Source organism: Nerophis ophidion, linkage group LG02, assembly GCF_033978795.1.
Source record: "Nerophis ophidion isolate RoL-2023_Sa linkage group LG02, RoL_Noph_v1.0, whole genome shotgun sequence".
Taxonomy (NCBI): Eukaryota; Metazoa; Chordata; class Actinopteri; order Syngnathiformes; family Syngnathidae; genus Nerophis; species Nerophis ophidion.
Genome location: NC_084612.1, coordinates 58,740,539 through 58,758,308, shown reverse-complemented (window position 1 = coordinate 58,758,308; position 17,770 = coordinate 58,740,539). Strand labels below are relative to the sequence as shown.

At 41.3% G+C, this 17,770-nt stretch overlaps 1 protein-coding gene across 1 annotated transcript in view; it reads right to left on the bottom strand.

Moving 5' to 3' along the window:
- Positions 1–17,770, bottom strand: part of fhit (fragile histidine triad diadenosine triphosphatase) — a 307,588-nt gene that overhangs the window by 40,080 nt on the left and 249,738 nt on the right. Inside the window, exons 4-6 of the mRNA XM_061887265.1 lie at positions 15,695–15,840; positions 6,145–6,174; positions 2,094–2,162 (exon numbers count right to left, since the gene is read on the bottom strand). Of these exons, the coding sequence (XP_061743249.1) occupies positions 2,094–2,162; positions 6,145–6,174; positions 15,695–15,840 (245 nt within the window). The remainder of the gene's footprint in view (positions 1–2,093; positions 2,163–6,144; positions 6,175–15,694; positions 15,841–17,770) is intronic.

The following is a 17,770-nucleotide window of genomic DNA, read 5'->3' as shown; positions in this document are numbered from 1 at the left end:
AACATACCGGTGTAGTGACGTTACATTATTCACATAAGAACTTTAGTTTTTAGAGGGTTCCGGTCGGACGTTTCTTTAATGGGACACGTTTCTGGCCTTGTTGTTGCATTATTAAGCCAAGGATGAGGAGATGCTGCTCCGTTATCCGTCATCGGCAGTGCACCTTTTACAAACCCCGTTTCCATATGAGTTGGGAAATTGTGTTAGATGTAAATATAAACGGAATATAATGATTTGCAAATAATTTTCAAACCATATTCAGTTGAATATGCTACAAAGACAACATATTTTATGTTCAAACTGATAAACATTTTTTTTTTGCAAATAATCATTAACTTTAGAATTTGATGCCAGCAACACGTGACAAAGAAGTTGGGAAAGGCGGCAATAAATACTGATTAAGTTGAGGAATGGTCATCAAACACTTATTTGGAACATCCCACAGGTGTGCAGGCTAATTGGGAACAGGTGGGTGCCATGATTGGGTATAAAAGCAGCTTCCATGAAATGCTAAGTAATTCACAAACAAGGATGGGGCGAGGATCACCAATTTGTAAGCAAATTGTCGAACAATTTTAGAACAACATTTCTCATCGACCTATTGCAAGGAATTTAGGGATTTTACCATCTATGGTCCATAAAATTATCAAAAGGTTCAGAAAATCTAGACAAATCACTGCACGTAAGCGATGATATTACGGACCTTTGAGCCCTCAGGTGGTACTGCATCAAAAACCGACAACAGCATGTAAAGGATATCACCACATGGGCTCAGAAACACTTCGGAAAACCACTGTCAGTAACTACAGTTGGTTGCTAGATCTGTAAGTGCAAGTTAAAACTCTACTATGCAAAGCGAATGTCATTTATCAACAACACCCAGGAACGCCGTCGGCTTCTCTGGGCCTGAGCTCATCTAAGATGGACTGATGCAAAGTGGTAAAGTGTTCTGTGGTCTGACGAGTCCACAATTCAAATTAAATTTGGAAACTGTGGACGTGGTGTCCTCCGGGACAAAGAGGAAAATAACCATCCGGATTGTCAGAGGCGCAAAATTCAAAATCCAGCATTTGAGATGGTATGGGGGTGGATTAGTGCCCAAGGCATGGGTAACTTACACATCTGTGAAAGCACCATTAATACTGAATGGTCCATTTAGGTTTTGGAGCAACATATGTTGTCATCCAAGCTACGTTATCATGGACGCCCCTGCTTATTTCAGGAAAACAATGCCAATCCACGTGTTACAACAGCGTAGCTTCGTAGTAAAAGAGTGCAGGTACTTTCCTGGCCCGCCCACAGTCCAGACATGTCCCCCATCGAAAATGTGTGGCGCATTATGAAGCGTAAAATATGACAACAAGACCAAGGACTGTTTTACAACTCAAGCTGTACATCAAGCAAGAATGGTAAAGAATTCCAGTTTCAAAGCTTCAACAATTAGTTTCCTCAGTTCCCAAACGTTTATTGAGTGTTGTTAAAAGAAAAGGTGATGTAACACAGTGGTGAACATGCCTTTTCCCAACTACTTTGGCACGTGTTGCAGCCATGAAATTCTAAGTTAATTATTATTTGCAAAAAAAAAAGTTTATCAGTTTGAATATCAAATATCTTGTCTTTGTAAAATATTCAACTGAATATGGGTTGAAAATGATTTGCAAATCATTGTATTCCGTTTATATTTACATCTAACACAATTTCCCAACTCAAATGGAAACTGGTCTGAAAAATAGGGGTATATGCCGCAGCGGTATTCCGTGTGATACTCTTTTTCACCACTTGTGGCAGTAATCGATTGACTGAGTGACGCATGACAAGAAGTCTAGAGAAAAAGTTATAAGAAATTCTTGAATTGCTCAAAAAAACCCAATAAATATTACTTCTGTGAGCTAAATAGCAATTTAGGTTTTCATGGCCCTGTTTTTGCCTTTCCAAAGTGTCTTTTAGTAAGTGCTCTACATTCCTATTGATCATACACTGCGACTCTGCAGCCCTGTGACCAGTAATAATACTAATTCTACTCACAATCATTAAAATAAACATGGTACGTGAGGAAATATCAAGTGGAGGTTGTCATTGACAACAGGTCTTACCTCGCGATAAACACTGTCATTGTGTTCAAAGTCACCCGTCTTCCTGGGCAGCACGTGGACATGGACATGCTGGAAGCAAAGAAACAAATAGTTTAAGGAAGCTAATTTACTCTGACACTTTAAACCGCAGTCCTCCAATTTTGCTTACTTTTATATTGATCTATTTTTGCCTTCAAGTGTGTTTATTTGGCTTTGGTAGGCTTACGTTTTTTCTAATACAACCTCACACATGGTACATACAGCATGGTTGGTATTTTATTTTTTACACACTATTAACACACCATGCCTAAAATCACCTAAAAGCCAAACATATTTGCTATTTTTGACTGTGAAAATCTTTTTACATTTCAGAATGTGAATAAGAAAAGTATACATCAAAAATGTATCAAAAAATAAAGTGTGATTAATTATACTCAACTATTCCTTCACAAATAGGCGAGGCCTCAGGCAGTTATAACATTTAATAACTATGCACACAAAAAAAACGTATATTGTCTTTTAAAAACATATTCGTCCACTTCAATAAATGATAGAACATCCATATACTGTAGATGGTAGAACATCAATGTGCATGAAAGAACATAAACATACGAACCCAGTTAAGTTGGCACGTTGAATAAATACTAAATAAAAACAGAATACAATGATTTGCTAATGATTTTCAACTTATATTCAATTGAATAGACTGCAAAGACAAGATACTTAACGTTCGAACTGGAAAACTTTTTATTTTTTTTACTAATTATTAGCTCATTTGGAATTTGATGCCTTCAAGATGTTTCAAAAAAGCTGGCACAAGTGGCAAAAAAGACTGAGTAAGATGTGAAATGCTCATCAAATGCTTATTTGGAACATCCCACAGGTGAACAGGCTAATTTGAGAACAGGTGGGTGCCATGATTGGGTATAAAAGCAGCTGTCATAAAATGCTCAGTCATTCACAAACAAGGATGGGGCGAGGGTCACCACTTTGTGAACAAATGCATGAGCACGAACAGTTTAATAACATTCCTCAACGAGCTGTTGCAAGGAATCTAGGGATTTCACCATCTACGGCCCCTAATATAATTAAAAGGCTCAAAGAATCTGGAGAAATCACTGTGCGTAAACAATGATATTACGGACCTTCGATCCCTCAGGCGATACCGCATCAAAAAGTGACATCAGTGTGTAAAGGATATCACCACATGGGTTCAGGAACTACAGTAACTACAGTTCATAGCTACGTCTGTATATGCAAGTTAAAACTCGCTGGGCTCGAGCTCATCTAATATTGACTGATGCAAAGCGGACAAGTGTTCTGTGGTCTGACGAGTCCACATTTAAAATAGTTTTTTGGAAACTGTGGACGTTGTGTCCTTTGGAACAAAGAGAAAAATAACCATCCGGATTGTTATAGGCACACAGTTCAAACGGCAGCATCTGTGATGGTATGGGGGTGTATTATTGCCCAAGGCATGGGTAACTTACACATCTGTGAAGGCACCATTAATGCTGAAAGGTACATACAGGTTTTGGAACAACATATGTTGTCATCCAAGCAACGTTATCATGGACGCCCCTGCTTATTTTAGCAAGGCAATGCCAAGCCACGTGTTACAACAGCTTGGCTTCATAGTAAAAGAGTGCAGGTACTAGACAGGCCTGCCTGTAGTCCAGACATGTCCCATATTAAAAAATGTGTGGCGTATTATGAAGCATAAAATACCACAAAGGAGACTTTGGACCGTTGAACAACTTAAGCTGTACATCAAGCAAGAATGGGAAATAATTCCACCTGAAAGCTTAAAAAATGGGTCTCTTCAGTTCCCAAACGTTTACTGAGTGTTGTTAAAAGGAAAGGCCATGTAACACAGTGGTAAAAATGCCCCTGTGACAACTTTTTTGCAATGTTTTGCTGCCAATAAATTCAAAGTTAATGATTATTTCTCAGTGTGAACATTAAGTATATATTGTCTTTGCAGTCCATTCGATTGAATATAAGTTGAAAATGATTTGAAAATCATTTTATTCTGTTTTTATTTACCATTTACACAACGTGCCAACGTCACTGGTTTTTTGTATTTTATATTTGCTTGCTGAATAGAATTGCTATTGCCAAATCCGGTAGACACATGTACAACAGTAGTTTCTTTAGTTTAAAAATGCAGCTCAACTCCATACTTAGAAAACGGATCCGGCCCGTGAGCCACTTGTTTAACATCTCTGACCAAGAGCCTGCCCCGTGCCGTGTACATGTGTCACGGGCAATTACCCAAATTGACGTAATCTACCCTGCTTCTACCAGCCAATTATGCAGATCTCTAATACAGATCAGCAGGTACCAGAAGGTAAGACACGTTGTTTTTGCATATAATTACGAACCCAAACACCAGATAATATGTCTTACCTTATACACACACCATAATAATACTCCTATGTTGAAGCACAGTACAATCCATCAAGAGGTGTGGCTTCAGAACTTACCAAAGCCGTATAAAACATTTTGATGGATTTTTTAGCACCGTGTGTAATGTTCTATATTTTCAAAGGAAAATACAAAATGTTGGTGTTTACTTGAGTCATATTGCCATCAAATGGCAGTCTGCACATATCTCTTATGTTTGACTGCCATATTTTGGTCACACTTATCATTACAATGTACCAAATAAAATAGCTTCCAGGTCGATAAGCAAAACCAGAATTATTCCGTACATTTGGCGCACCGGGTTATAAATTTGAAGGAATAAAAAATTATTTTCAGTGCGCTTTAAAGGCCTACTAAAATTATATTTTCTTATTTAAACGGGGCTAACAGGTCAACTCTATGTGTCATACTTGATCATTTTGCGACATTGCCATATTTTTGATGAAAGGATTTAGTAGAGAACATCAACGATAAAGTTCGCAACTTTTGGTCGCTAATAAAGAAGCCTTGCCTGTACCGGAAGTAGCAGACGATGTGCGTGTGACGTCACGGGTTGTGGAGCTCCTCACATCCTCACATTGTTTACAATCATAGCGACTAGCAGCAAGAGCGATTCGGACTGAGAAAGCGATGATTTCCCCATTAATTTGGGCGAGGATGAAAGATTCGTGGATGAGGATAATGAGAGTGAAGGACTAGAAGAAAAAAAAAAGAAGACAAGAGCAGTGGGAACGATTCAGATGTTATTAGACACATTTACTAGGATAATTCTGGAAAATCCCTTATCTGCTTATTGTGTTACTAGTGTTTTAGTGAGATTATAAAGTCATACCTGAAAGTCGGAGGGGTGTGGTGACCGCCAGTGTCTCTGATGAAAGCCAAGGAGGAGCCAAGAAAGTCACAGCTGCCTGCTCTGACAGCTGCAGGAGGATATAAGCTCCACTCATGTCTCCGGTAAGAGACGACTTATTACCACCATTTTCTCACCGAAACATGGCGGTTGACATGTGGTAGAGAAACATGTTTGCTCTACCGCTCTGTTCCATATTAAAGCTCCACAACAAACAAAGAAACACCGGCTATGTTTGTGTTGCTTTCCACCAATTGAACGAATTGCAAAAGATTCAGCAACAGAATACTGTGTAATTATGCGATTAAATCGGATGACTTTTAGCCGTAAGTGGTGCTGGGCTAAAAAGTCCGCTCCAACCAATAACGTCACAAGCACCCGTCAACATAAGTGTCATCATTCCGTGACGTTTTCAACAGGACACTTCGCGGGAAATTTAAAATTGCAATTTAGTAAACTAAACTGGCCGTATTGGCATGTGTTGCAATGTTAAGATTTCATCATTGATATATCAACTATCAGACTGCGTGGTTGGTAGTAGTGGGTTTTAGTAGGCCTTTGAAGTCCGGAAAATATGGTAAATGCTTCCTACGCGTCACTTACCAACGTTATAAAGCTGCATTTCAGGTGTTTGTGACACACCACGGTTACGTCTGGATTCTAACAAATGGCTAAATAATTCAGCGATGCCAAGAGTTTAGCAGTGAAAATGAAATACAATGATTATTTCATCGTGTATAACTGTTGCAGACACTTCATGACATATTAACAAGCGGTGAATTATTAAGTCCTCACCTTCACAGTTTGTCCAGCTTCAGGGCCGTCCTAGTGGGAACAGAAGGAGGGCAATTAGGAAAGAGACGGAAACTGTCAAGTATTTACATGAATCATTTAGAGATTTTAATATCAGATGAGCTGTAGCACTTTGCTACTCTTCTCCAATTAAAACAAAAGATTTTGTGTCAATACATTGGATTTGATACGTATATGTTGACTTGATAGTAAGATAACAAATCAAACACTTTGATGGAGGTAATGAGCTCATATGAATAGCAGGTAGTGTTGCGTTGGACCAGGCGTTCCGCTTCTGGGAATTTAAACTGCCGGTCTTCTCCCAAGTTCTTTTTGATGACACATAAGCTGATTCTCAATGAATCCCAGGTAATGAGTAGGATATATGATATTTTATTCCAAAGCTCTGGGAGACCAATCTAGATACAACCTTTCAATCGCATTGCCCAAATTGATCTAAACATCTTACGGAAGCGCTGTTTTTTCACTGTTTTTTAGCCCCCCACCCTCCAGAACGAATACACATGCCTATTGTTCCTCCTCAGCTGGGCACAGGATGAGATAAGAAGAAGGAGTTTTTCTTCTCCTTACATTCCTAAAGCTCCAAGGTTAACACACAGTCTACTTGCAGATAAACAGAAAGAGAACAAATGGAAGAACACTCGCTGTTTTAAAATATGACTGAATATAAAGAAATAACTCCAAAATATGGATATATGTAGATATCTATCTCAGTCAGTAGTGATGGGTCAGACGATACTGATCGATACTTTATGAAACCCAAGGAGTGATACTGTGTCCCTTGATATATATATCACTTACAAAACCCCCAAAACATTTTATTTTTATTTCATCTATTTTTCCTGTAGTGGCTGCTGGTGGCAGGAGCTCTGTGCTCTTGTGTCATCCTTTTGTGTTCCTGATGTTTTCCTCTTGTTTCCTTGTAGTTTTTTGTTTTTTTTTGCCTTTTGGTTCGAGACCCTTTGGGACTATGCAACAAGGAGTGGTACCCTCGTGACTTCTGCTGTGCTTTTTTTGTGGATTTCTGGATCTGCCTCCAGGGAGCCTTTTGGCCATGGAGACCAGCTGCTGGGTCTCTACCACACCAGAGTCCGTTTGGAGAGACTAGAGGAGATGCGGATAAAGAGACAGGTGCCGCGGAGCTGGCCCTCAATGCCATGACGGACGGGCTACACAGTGTCTGTGTCCCAATGCAGGGTCTGCATCCTTCGGAGGACCCGGCCTACGCAGCCTCAGAAGGCTGGACCTTCGGAGGCACCTCCGAAGGATGCGTTATTTGGACAGTCTAGCCTGCGAAGGATCCATCCATCCATTTTCTACCACTTATTCCCTTTTGGGGTCACGGGGCGCGCTGGTGCCTATCACAGCTACAACCGTGCGGAAGGCGGTGTACACCTTGGACAAGTCGCCATCTCATCGCAGGGCCAACACATAAAGACAGACAACAATCACACTCACATTCACACACTAGGGCCAATTTTAGTGTTGCCAATCAACCTATCCCCAGGTGCATGTCTTTGGAGGTGGGAGGAAGGTAGAGTACCCACGCAGTCACGGGGAGGACATGCAAATCCACAGAGAAAAATCCCGAGCCCGGAATTGAACCCGGGACCACTCAGGACCTTCGTATTGTGAGGTAGAGGCACTAACCCTTCTTCCACCGTGCTGCCCACCTGCGGTGGATACTTAGGATTAAAAGTGTATTTGGTGCCGGTCCCGCTGCCGTTGTCTCTGCTTGTATTTGCCGCCATCGTCAAAAAGATCCGGGTTCAACAAAGGCACGCAAAGCATCTTGGGATATGGGCGGCCACAGAGGATAGTCGAAAACATCCTCCCAATACAGGGAAAAGGGGGTGCATTCGCCGGCTGCATTTGGAGGAGCCTTCGAATTTGAATGAATTGGGAAAGCCTTCGCCCAGCGTTGTGACGTAAGCGGCCTTCAAATTCGCCCTCCAAAGTATGCAGATCCTGAATTGGGACACAGCCAGTGCCTTGGCTGAATGAGCAGGTATCAGACACCTTGGTCTCCATAGACGCATCCTCGCTCATCCATGCGGAATGGACACTGGCCGAGAGTTAGTGGGCGGCCGAAAGTGCAGTCGGCTCTCTTGGTTGCTTTGTTGGGTCTGCTCCCGTCTCTGGCCATGCTGCCCCCACCCTAGCAGACGATGGCGTGGAACACCGCAGAGCCCCCCACAGTGTATATGTCTTTTAAATTTTTTTGTAGCTGTATGTAGAAGTGGCTCGTTGCATCAGCTCTGCTCTTTTAATGTGTCTTTAATGTCCTTTGCGTTCTTTGATGTTTCCCTCTTACACACATGCGTATGTGTGTTATGGATATGAGGTTTTTTTCCTCCCTTGGCCTCAGTCTGGACCCCCTCTCCAGGGTTCCAGGTTTACACCGGATATTTATTTTCTCCTCCCCAGCGTTTAACTGTTTCTCATCTTTTTGGTAAGGGGCGCCAGAATTTGGCAGACCCGGCAGATCCTGTCCTCTCTCCCTGTAATGTTTGGTCCTGTTCTGTCCCCCTGTAATGTTTGTCTGCTCTTGAATGGGATTGTGCGTAATTTCCCCTCGGGGATTATTAAAGTATTTAAAGGTAAAGTTAAAGTTAAAGTACCAATGATTGTCACACACATACTAGATAGGGCGAAATTATTCTCTGCATTTGACCCATCACCCTTGATCACCCCCTGGGAGGTGAGGGGGGCAGTGAGCAGCAGCGGTACCGCGCCCGGGAATCATTAATGGTGATTTAACCCCCAATTCCAACCCTTAATGCTGAGTGCCAAGCAGGGAGGTAATGGGTCGCCATTTTTAGAGTTTTTGGTATGACTCGGCCGGGATTTGAACTCACGACCTACTACTAGGCCACTGAGTAGGTTCTGATTCTGATACAGCTGCTGTGTCATTCGGATGGGAAGCAACAAACTGTATTTATTAAAAATAACCTTTTTCGGCGCATAAGTCACAGTTTGTACTGAAATAAGTCGAAAAAGAGGAATTTTTGATGACAATATCAATATAAATGGTATTTACAAAAAGGAAAAAAACACGAAGCACAGGGTCTTTATGATCTTATCGCACTAAATAAGATAAATGTTCATTGGCCAGATCTGCACTTTTCACATTCCTTTCTGCACAGTTATTTGCAGAATACTAGTTACACATATTATTTGCAGGTCAAATGTAATGACTTTTTTTAAATTCAGCAGATGGCAGATGATCCTTATGAAACACAAAAACGGTATATGCTGTGTCAATATAGGTAGTGAGTGTGCCACACAATCACTGAGGCCATGTTTGTCCATCACTAACTGAGTATATGTAAAAACTTCATGGTAATTGTTTTCATGATTAAATTATTGAAATAGCACTTGAAATTGCACAAAAAACATGTCTGTAAAACTGTATGGCTGTAGTTGTGTCTTAAAGGGGAACTGCACTTTTTGGGGGGAATTTTGCCTTTCGTTCACAATCATAATGAGAGACATGGATGATATTTTATGTGGGGACCCCCAACTTGGGTGACCTGCAGCAATGAATGCCGATTGGGTATCCACCGGCATGACATCGGTTTATTTTATCAGCCATAACAATTTTTATTTTTTTTTTTACATTTCTTGACTTTTTGGACTGACTACAAGTTCAGGAAGTGGCTTCAAAGTCTACATTTACATTTATTTCATTTGAACACAATTAAATCCAGAGTTTTTTCTTGATGCTTTTTCCCGAGGAAGCTTAGTTCCTTTAATGTGTGTAGCAAGCTGTTGGAGATCTTTTATCAGTCTGTTGTGGCCAGTGCCCACTACTTTGCAGTGGTTTGTTGGGGGAGCAGCACCAGCAAAAAGGGACAAACTGATACAGCCAAACACGTGCTGAATGTGGCTTGGCATTGTCTTGCTGAAATAAGCAGGGGCGTCCATGAAAAAGACGGCGCTTAGGTGACAGCATATGTTGTTCCAAAACCTGTATGTACCTTTCAGCATTAATGGTGCCTTCACAGATGTGTAAGTTGCCCATGCCTTGGGCACTAATACACCCCCATACCATCACAGATGCTGGCTTTTGAACTTTGCGTCGATATCAGTCGGGATGGCTCGTTTCCCCTTTGGTCCAGATGACACGATGTTGAATATTTCCAAAAACAATTTGAAATGTGGACTCGTCAGACCACAGAACACTTTTCCACTTTGCATCAGTCCATCTTAGATGATCTCGGGCCCAGAGAAACCGGCTGCGTTTCTGGATGTTGTTGATAAATGGCTTTGGCTTTGCATAGCAGAGCTTTAACTTGCACTTACAGATGTAGCAACGAACTGTATTAAGCGACAGTGGTTTTCTGAAGTGTTCCTGAGTCCATGTGGTGATATCCTTTAGAGATTGATGTCGGTTTTTTATATAGTGCCGTCTGAGGGATCGAAGGTCACGGTCATTCAATGTTGGTTTCCAGCCATGCCGCTTCTCCAGATTCTCTGAACCTTTCGATGATATTATGGACCGTAGATGTTGAAATCCCTAAATTTCTTGCACTTGCACTTTGAGAAACGTTGTTGTTAAACTGTTTGACTATTTGCTCATGCAGTTGTGGACAATGGGGTGTACCTCGCCCCATCTTCTCTTGTGAAAGACTGAGTATTTTTCGGGAAGCTGTTTTTATACCCAATCATGGCACCCACTTGTTCCCCATTAGCCTGCATACTTGTGGGATGTTCCAAATAAGTGTTTGATGAGAATTTCTCAACTTTATAAGTATTTATTGCTACCTTTCCCAACTTCTTTGTCACGTGTTGCTGGCATGAAATTCTAAAGTAAATGATTATTTGCAAAAAATAATACGTTTATCAGTTTGAACATCAAATATGTTGTCTTTTTATCATATTCAACTGAATATGGGTTGAACATGATTTGCAAATCATTGTATTCCATTTATATTTACATCCAACACAATTTCCCAACTCATGGAAACGGCGTTTGTACATGGTAATTGTTATATATTGTATAAATGATTTAGACATAATATATCAGTATATATCATATGCAGACTATATAATATGTAAATATTACATATGTGTTATATTTTATATCGGTGCATTTTTAGTCCACTTTATACCTGCATTATCCTTTCCATCCTTACACTTTCCATTCTTTGTAACTGAGCTACTGTGTGGAACAATTTACCTCGTGGGTCAGTAAAGTTTGTCTAAGTCTATGCTGTCAGAAAACCATCAATCTATCAACATCTACTTTCAATATTCTCAACATCAACACTGGGAATAAATATGTGTAATGCTTGATCATCAGTATTTTATTCATGGCAGTGTTTTAATGTGCATCACTTCTCATCACCTCCGTAGTCAAAGAAAATTATATGAAGGTAAAAAGATTTGTTTTTTTTGTGTTCTCTCACCTAACCTGTGAAACAATTTTCTGAAAGGGCTCGCAGCGCAGGCGAGCTGCTATTTTCATATTAGCATATATATCACCAGTTATGCAGAATAGAGCCATCAGTCTAAGGTGAAGGCCTGTCTGGGCGTCCGTGGGCGTCAGAGTTTTACTTGTGTTTGGATTCTATATCGCATTATTATCCATGAAAGATGAGCTATGCAAGTAAAATGGCACATTACGGATCATTTTATTATTGTTTTCTGAAGAAAAATATTTACAATCTGTCAACAAAAAATCCTTATATTACCATTTCTCTTCATATCTCTGTGGGTAAATGTCCAACCAAATACTAATTTTAGTTTTGTTGACAACTGCTTGTATTTGACAAGCATAATTATGTGAATTTTAAATATTCCACTGTGTTCCAGATGTGTCGAAACTACGGCCCGTGGGGCAAATGCGGCCCGCAGCTTTTTCCAATTTGGCCCGTGAGACGACACACGTTCAATAAGCAATATGGTCGGGAGGGGTGTATACAAATAGACAGTGTTCTAACAGCTGCTGGCCAACGAAATATACACAACCATTAATTGTACCTGCAGGGACAATCAGCACATCATTTATCAATTTGACCCAATCCAAACAACCTTCCCTAGTCATGGTGCAGGAAAAAAAAAATCCACCAACTTGCTCATTGAACTTTGTGAATATTATGAAAAATGTCCAATCAACACACACACAAAAAAAATCTAAGTTACACCCATTTAAATCCCATACAAGGGATGATGACACTTATCTATGTTTGGTTCATTTAGCTGCTTGATATTGCTGATTGGTTAAAAACAAACCTTAAGGAGGTTGTCATGGATGTAACTTTCACCTACGCTTTATATCCAGTTATAATAATTATTAATAATATATCCATTATATTATTATAGTAATAGGTACTCATATATGTATATATATATATATATATATATATATATATATATATATATATACACTGTATATACATATACATATATTTATATGTGTGTGTGTGTCTTATTCAATGCGTTTTATTTATTTTCATGACTTTTTACATTGTAGATTGTCACAGAAGGCATCAAAACTATGAATGAACACATGTGGAGTTATGTACATAACAAAACAAGGTTAAATTACTGAAAACATGTTTTATATTCCAGTTTCTACAAAATAGCCACCCTTTGCTCTGATTACCGCGTTGCCCACTCTTGGCATTCTCTCGATGAGCTTCAAGAGGTAGCCACCTGAAATGGATTTCACTTCACAGGTGTGCTTGAAGCTCATGAAAATAAAGAAAACGCATTGAATGAGAAGGTGGGTCCAAACGTTTGGCCTGTACTGTATATATATATATATATATATATATATATATATATATATATATATATATATATATATATATATATATATATTTATATATATATATATATACATACATACTGTATGAATGGTACACTGCCTTAAGGATGCAGTCATTTGCTTGTTGCTGTCAAATTTCCAGGACACAGCTTGCATGTGTCATCAAAATGCATTATCACAATAAGACAAAACTATTAAAAACTCTGCTGTTTTCCAAATTTAAATTGTTTTTATCCAGAGAGCCTATTCCACGCGTTAATGTTTTCAGGTGGAAAAGGTAAAGAAATGTATCATTTTAGCCTTTTATCGACATGTCAATTGCATTCTGGGTGGCCTAAAATGAGAGTTTTTGAGAACAGACTCCAGAGAGTACACGCGGAAAAGAAAGCAGCTAGTGGTACCCAAAGATGATAATGTTTCCTTCTCCCTGCCCTGTCATCACCCTTTCATGGTCAGGTGACCATAAAAAGAGTGAAAAAGGCACGCCGTAGCTGTCAAGAACAATGGTGAAACTGTGAAACTCCTCAACCAAAGTTGGCTCTAAGGCTGGTGCCCTCAATCCCAAGGAAATGCCACCATTGTCTCTTTACCCAAGAAAGGAAAGATCCCACAAGCAGTGGACAGCTACCGCCCCAACTCCCTCACTTTAACAATTTTTTGAGAGAATGACTGGCAACCGACTATCATGGCGGCTCCAAGAGCAGTCCCTACTGAGCATGTGGCAAGCGGCTTTCTGAACCACTGTCTCTGCCTCTCACAACACATCTTGGATGGCTCCGATTGACCTGCTTTGACTTTAGCAAAGGCTTCAGCAGGGTGTGGATAGCAGGTCTGCACCGTAAGAAGCCGTAAAAGGGTGTCCCAGCACACTTTCTTTTCTGGATTACAACCTGGTTGATAACCGTGGGTCAAGATGAATTAGACTGTTGACCGTTTACAAACCTTTAAAAAAGGTTTCCCACAAGGGTCCATGGTGTCCCCTCTGCTTTTCGTCATCTACATCAATGACCTCCTTGAATGGTTCAGTCATGCAACACTGGTGAATGCCTATGCAGATGACCTGGAAATTGCTTGCAGTGGCAGACACAAGGACCAAGTGGTAGAGCAACTGCAAAAAGAGGTTGACAAAGTGGTACAATGGAGTGACGAGGCTCACCTTAGTTTTAGTTTTAGGTCTTCTTCTTCAGCCTCAGTTCAACCAAAGCGTGCTGGTAAATGCACTTCACAATAAAAGGTTCTCTTTCTTTTAATGCAGCCCCAACCTTCCTCGGTGTCCAACTCACCTTCGGCAAGCATGTAAAAAAGATGTGCTCAGGGATGATGAAAAAGACTAACTGAGTTTGTGCCTACAGGGGTATAAAGTGGGGATGGCAACCAGCAGAACTATGGACAGTGTATATCACCACCCAGAGATCAAATTTAGAGTATGGCTCCCAGGCCTAGGCCCCCTGGCTTTCAGTTACCAATCTCCAAAAGCTTAAAAGTTACATTAACGCTGCCAGAGCCATCACTGGTCATATCTGGTCTACCTCAAAATAATTTTTCCTGAAAGACGACCATTTCACGCCGCTGCCAGCCCACTACAAAACCATGTCACTTCACTCAAGCTGACTCCGACACACGCAGACTCTACCTGTCCGACGGCAGTTAGCAAAAAAAGACTGGCACAGTTAACTCTCACAATCATCAAAAACCGCAACCTGCTGCCGCCACAACCAGTTAGTGGGTTGAGTATCCCAGCCCCCTGGGAACGCCCGCCCCCAGCACACATCCTTCTGACGCTCACAGAAGTCAATGCCGTAAACGGTCCAACTGGAGGGGGCCCAGCAAACCATCCAGAACTCGAATCTGCTTTAAGTTTGCTGATGAATTCAGACAACTGGACATCCGCGACTATCGCCTGTGATTGCAAATCACTCATCGAAGCCGTCGGCAATCTGTTCAAACGGGACCTTGCCATTGTCTAACTCCAGAAAACTGTTGCCCAACTCATCTTGACAAGAAGGCTGCAGATTGTCTGCTTCTCCAAGCACTGTAATCTTTGAGGCAACAAGATGGTAGATGAAGGGGCAAAATCGGGGTCAATTTCTCCTCAACCTGCCGAGACGATACCACATCCTTCAACAAGTAAGGCGGTAATCCAGCAATAAGATGAATTCCTCCCTTACGAGCACCCTCGATTCCAATCTTTCTTCATCTGCAAATGCAACATCACCAAAGAGTGTTTCCTAACGAAAGCAGACCTCATTGATCTTGTTCGATCCCGTAGTGGCCATCATCCAGCTCTCTGCCGATAGCTGCACCTCACAGGGAAGTCTTATTTTTTTCAACTTGGCAGAAAAACTAAAAAAGAAACCTTTCCGTAGAGACAGACCTTAGTTAAATTTAAAAGGTGTTAATGTGGAGTTTTGGAAAAAGCGTTCATTTTTGTGATGCAGAATTTTGTTAGCCCAAGGTCCTGGATGATCTGAATGTTTGCCTGTTAAAATAGTTTGAATTGGTTAAAAATGTGGAAGTAGTTAAGCGTCAGAATAGGACCCGGTAAACGAGAAAAACACTCCGAGACCGCAGACCTCCTCTAAGCCTTATCCCCCAAAAGTATAGAGTCCTTTTGAAAATACAGTGAATCCCCTCAGCCCCCAAATCCAAAGACTTTTTCTTTATCCCATCTCTGCCCTTTTCCTGAAATGTTCATGAAAAAACACCCATAACTGTTTGAGTTATGTTATGCAGAACAACATGTTATTAATTTCTTACCTGGATGGCAATAGTGAGTGAGGTGGCGTTGAAGTGCTTCTCAACCAGGTTAGCAACTTTCTGAGTTGTGTTGAATAAATCTGTAACTTCATCAGCACCCAGATCCCGGAGACGCTCCACTTGTCTCAGGGGGCAAACAAGCACATCTTTAAAAAAAATAATGTTAAGGAAGTTTGCAGAAGAGTGGATGACATTTTAGCCACGTTCTAGTATCTTGTCAAATCAAATCACATGAACATTTATCAATAAAGTGTTTTTCATATATAAAGGAAATGTAACACAAAGGGTTTAATAAACTTAAAAACAATAGCTCGATGGACCCGCATCATCAGTTACAGACACGCACAAACGCACACAGGCACACACGCAAACACACTCAGATGAATGCATGGCTGAACACAGGGAAGGCAGATGAAAAAACACTATCACATTCTAGAAACTGTTTTCTCCTATGTCATCTTTGAGGCCTCCAGCCGAGTAGTGGAGTATTTTCTGGTCGTGTGATGGAACTTTATCTTGTATGAGGAGCATGATCTTCCGAGAAACTTCAAAAAAACTTCTTCTGATCCATTTTCCAGATCTTGCATTTGATTTGGGAACTTCGTCCAGTCCATTGAAACGTCAATAGTTCTGTAAACGGTATGATGGTAGGGGTTCACAGACAACTAGGCGCAAATTTACTTAAATAGCACGGATTCAAAAGGAAGTACTAAGTACATGCAAGGAACAATCGGAGCCAGCTCCCCAGCAAGTATCAAGTATGGAGCTACCAGTCTGTACTGTGTCCAAGGGTGATGTGGATAGTAAACATGTGTTATCCTCTCCTCAGCGACAGACAAGATGGACAGGCTTGAAAATTATTTTATCAGGAATTGGCTGAGACTGACAAAATGCCTATCTGCCTCATCGGCAGGAACATTTTGCAACTGCCAGTCCCTCAGCTTAGGATACAAGCAGGGAAAGGCTCGAAAGGAGCTGGAGTTGAGGGATTCCACTAACCAGCTGGTGAGAGCAACTGGATCTCAGATAAAACAATGTGGAAGTGGAAAGCCCAGGAAGAGGTTGACAGGCTTATCAGCAGGCTAAAACACTGCCTGGTCGTCGGCAGAGTCCAGGAGGGTCAAGCATAAAGCCATGGTGGTGGCTGAAGTGACAAAGGTAGAGCAAATACGCCTCAATATCAAAGCCGAATGTCATGAGAAAGAGTCACAGACAGGCCCATGTCATTGTCACATCTGTTGAAGACCCTCCCTAACCAAGCTCAGTTTTCTAATCAGATCCACCTATGACACCGTACCTTTTCCCCGAAACCTTCACTATTGGTTTGGCACTGAAGAGGCCTGCCCCCTCTGTGATATCATCAATGCGAGTCGCCAGCATACCTTTTCAGGCTGAAAGACAACACCAATGGTGACACAATCAGGTGCTTAGGAAATTGGTACAGGTGGCAGAGTCATGCAGGCGGGAAACCAACAGCAGACTCTTGCTCCAGCAAAGCAAATATTCTGTTTACAGGAGCTGGAGAGAACACCAGCACAACCCACAGAAAAAGACAGCAGGGCTCCTCTCACCTGGCAGTGAGTGGACTATGGCGAAGCAACTCCTATTCCCCAGGGAGATTGCAGAAACATCACTACAGCCAGATGCAAAATCATCATGGTGGTGGAACTCCCTGTCCTATGGGAGCAGGGTATAGAGGCCGCGAAGGAGCGGAAGTGGAATGTAAGGGCTTCGTCAGGTCCTCAACCATCCGCCTACTACGCGATATTGGCTACACAGGAACAGCCTATTAAAAAGCTATTAAATAACTGTCTAAGGAGGCAAAAAAGGGACGCTTCCAGCTATGGCTAAGGATGAAGCAGAGGATTTGGGGGTAACACCTCATACATCAACAGGGGTGCCCTGCCATCACTTCGCCAACAGGAGATGTACTGGGGTTAAAGGAGTGAAACATCAATGACTGGTGGTCCCCTGCTGATGTCTCACAGGGGTGTCCAGATGAACATACTTGCAACAAGGCACCGGTGAAGGTGCATCAGGCAGCAACGCCCAGCAGGTAGTTCATCAACACGTATT